This window comes from Taurulus bubalis (genome assembly GCF_910589615.1).
Source record: "Taurulus bubalis genome assembly, chromosome: 1".
NCBI classification, from domain to species: domain Eukaryota; kingdom Metazoa; phylum Chordata; class Actinopteri; order Perciformes; family Cottidae; genus Taurulus; species Taurulus bubalis.
In genome coordinates this window covers 9,176,314-9,179,571 of record NC_136589.1, presented here as the reverse complement: position 1 = coordinate 9,179,571, position 3,258 = coordinate 9,176,314, and the positions used below count along the sequence as shown (strand labels likewise).

The 3,258-nt window shown below is 43.6% G+C and overlaps 1 protein-coding gene across 1 annotated transcript; it reads left to right on the top strand.

Annotated features, from left to right (window-relative positions):
- Positions 1-651: 651 nt before the first annotated feature.
- fam98b (family with sequence similarity 98 member B) lies at positions 652-2,971 on the top strand. The gene is made up of 8 exons (XM_079225448.1): positions 652-771; positions 965-1,113; positions 1,195-1,323; positions 1,425-1,603; positions 2,057-2,137; positions 2,221-2,337; positions 2,458-2,625; positions 2,720-2,971. Exons 1-8 carry the CDS (start codon positions 734-736, stop codon positions 2,957-2,959), a joined length of 1,101 nt encoding a protein of 366 aa, XP_079081574.1. The 5' UTR covers positions 652-733; the 3' UTR covers positions 2,960-2,971.
- Positions 2,972-3,258: the final 287 nt, after the last annotated feature.

Below are 3,258 nucleotides of genomic sequence, written 5' to 3'. Positions count from 1 at the left end.
ATAAATATATATATTTATAAACACACATAATAAATCCAAACGTGATCTGTAAACTACAAGTAAACAAAAGTTCGGAACTAACAGGAAGTACTTTTTTCCGTGACTACCTGTGTATACTTTGAAGGCAGCTGACAACTGTCCGACTTGATTGCAGTTTTTTGTCAACGTCTCAGCTCTAACGAACGAGCCTATTGTATCTTTTTTTATTGCACTACATCTAACATAACTTTACTTGTTACTTTGCAGATTGATTCAAAATGAAATGGGATCATAAAATACATCATAAAATACATGAATACAATTAACTTTCCAGAAACTCCGCTTTGTTTTATCTCGCCAAGCACAATGCATTTAAGACAAGGATTTTCTTTTATTAACATTTTAGATCATTTAAAGACACATGTCCGATTACCAATTCGTATTGATATATTGCCAATAATTAAACACTGACCAAAATCTATCCTTGACAGGTACTCGCTTATGATGATATACATGTTATTACTTTAAACTGTCTTTTAAAGTGCAGTTTTCTTTTGTGGTATATCGGAGTATTCACCTCGTACTGGGGCGGAACCATAGATTCAAAGTCGCGCGTTTCTCTCCGGCTCGCTTACGCGACGGGAACAGTCAGGAGGCGTGAGAGAAATTAACCGGAGAGAAAACTGTAACTATGTGCTGACATCGTTGTATCCGTCATGTTTCAGTAGACTAACAAAAAGAAAGAAACTCAGCGATGGAGGGCGACATTTTGGACTCGCTCGAGCAGCTCGGGTGAGTCTCCTGTTCGCATAGCACGCGACTGGTTTAGCTTTGCAGTCCCATTCAAAATTATCCTTTTCAGTCTGCGTGTTTATACAATATAGAGTGGCTGCAGTAGCTAGTCGTACAGTAGCTGCCTGAAACGACCACTCCATGTAAGATGTTTACTTTCGGCTTATTTGACCACTAGTCTCTCCTTCCGCAGCTATGGTGGTCCTCTGCTGGAGGAGAAGGTGCTGCTCGGAGCCGCAGAGGGAGGCCTGTCGTCGCCTGAGTATGTGGACCTGTGCCGGTGGCTGGCATCCAAGTTAAAGCCGCTGTGTGATCTGGAGGAGAGCATTACTTCCGGTCCAGGTGAGCCACATCCTTTCACGCCTGATTCTGATGATCAAAGCTTTCGTCCCCTCCCTCACGAACCCTGCCTCCCATCTCCAGACGACATGGAAAGCCTGCAGCTGGAGATGAGCGGTCTGCTGAAGGAGTTGCACTGTCCTTGTGAAGAAGTTGTTTCAGGGATTCTCAAGGGCATCGTGCGAACTACAAAAGATCATCTGAAGTTTGTCTGTACGTAATCGAATCGTGCTCCTTATTTCAAGCATTGCGCCACAAGCTCTGTGTGTGGTCAGTGAGTTATTTAGGAATATGGTTTTGTGTTCCTCGTGAAGTGTTTCTAAGCTCTGAGCTGCAGGCAGCGCAGATCGTGACGAGCAGAGGAGTCTCTCGTAAACAAGAAGAAGAAGAGAGTCCGGTGCATCAGGAGCTCCTGGCAATCTGTGAAACAATGAACCTACCAGAGCCCAGAGGACAGGACGCAGCTGGAGTTTTCTCTCAAGTCCAAGACAAGGTGGGACTATTCAAAGTACATTTGTCAGGGTCACCAAAATGACCCTGTGGGAGTCTTTGTTGTAAAAAAAAGAAAAGGTGTGTGTTGTTATGCATGCGTTGAACACACTGATTTGATCATAGTATGGTGAACATATTCAAAATAAAAAACGACTAACTCCCTTGCATTTGTTTTGTTTCATATCAGTTGTAACATGCTACTAGCGATGTGTAAGGCATCCAAGGGCCTCGCTCCTTAAACACCGTAGTAAGCTGTTCACTGGCCATGTTCCCATGTGTCCTGTCTGCAAAGTATCTCTACCATTTGATTAAGACGGATGTGTTTTGGGGGACCTTTCGTTTGATGCTTTGAGTTGCATCTGTGCTTGTGTTGTCCCGCACTATTTTAGATCGCTACGTTGTTTTTCCTTTCTGTATTGTGGTAATGCATTAAATGCATTGTGTGTGATTGCAGGTGGAAGAAGTACTTAAAGATCTTCCAAATAGCTTCATTGGAAACCCAGTGCTAAAGAAACCTCTATGCAGTGAACAATGGGTAAGTAGATGAACATCGCAACAAACCACGTCATATGAAGTGCGTTTGACTTCAACCTGTTTTTGTTTTTCAAATCTCTGCAGGAGAAGTTGCACAACATAAACACAGCTCTGTCTTCAGAGTATGAGTGTCGGCGCAAGATGCTGATCAAACGTCTGGATGTCACAGTTCAGTCATTTGGGTGGTCAGACAGAGCCAAGGCACGTTTATATAATAATCACACAGCTTTTTGCCCTCCTTCTCCATCACAGGGGAGTCTAAACTGATGACAATCATGGGAGAAGAAGCTGATTTTATCATGTTTTCCTGTGGTTTGTCAGGTAAAGGTGGATAGCATGGCGAAGGCCTATCAGCCAAGGCGACACTCTCTGAGGCCACAGACCACAGTGGATATGGCGGCGCTGCTGGCTGCCAGAGAAGACCTCTGCAACGTGGTGAAGACCAGCAGCGGCTCCAGCAGGGAGAAGACGGCTTGTGCTGTCAACAAGGTAAAGAATAACTTTTCTCTCTTTCCAAATGAATGACTCAAGTCTGATGTTTTTCTTCTGAGGCAACATCTCTCGTCTTCTCGCTCATCCACAGATCCTGATGGGGAGAGTCCCAGACAGAGGAGGACGTCCCTCAGAGATTGAAGCCCCACTTCCTGAAATGCCACCCTGGCAAAAAAGACAAGATGGAGGAAGAGGGGGTGGCAGAGGAGGAGGAGGTGGTGGTGGAAGAGGAAGAGGAGGAGGTGGAGGTGGTGGTTGGGGAGGAGGTAGTGCAAGAGGTGGAGGTTGGAGAGGGGGACATGGAGGAAAGAGAGGGAGGTACCAGTATTAATTTCTACTGATTGATCTTGTGTTTTTTGTCTTTTCTATGGAGGGAGAAATTACTTTATTCTGATGGCAGTAAAACATCTTCATTTTAGATTTATAATGCTCTTTTTTTTCTACTTTTATCAGCGTTTATATTTTGCTTTTTTTATTTTCTCATCCGTGTTTTTAAGTAGAAAGAAATACCAGTATTACAAGTACTTTTTGTACAAGAGAAAAATATCCAATATCTGCATTGAACCATAATACTGTCTCTTACATCCTTAGGACTGATTCTAAAGAGGGTTTGAGTATGTATTCTGTTCA

What these genes read in the sequence shown, in the direction of transcription:
- fam98b (XM_079225448.1), top strand. Translation starts at nt 734, where the DNA reads ATGGAGGGCGACATTTTGGACTCGCTCGAGCAGCTCGG. An exon ending in TCTCTCAAGTCCAAGACAAG is followed by an intron (nt 1,604 to 2,056) that starts GTGGGACTATTC and finishes GTGTGATTGCAG; the next exon opens with GTGGAAGAAGTACTTAAAGA. An exon ending in CGGCTTGTGCTGTCAACAAG is followed by an intron (nt 2,626 to 2,719) that starts GTAAAGAATAAC and finishes GCTCATCCACAG; the next exon opens with ATCCTGATGGGGAGAGTCCC.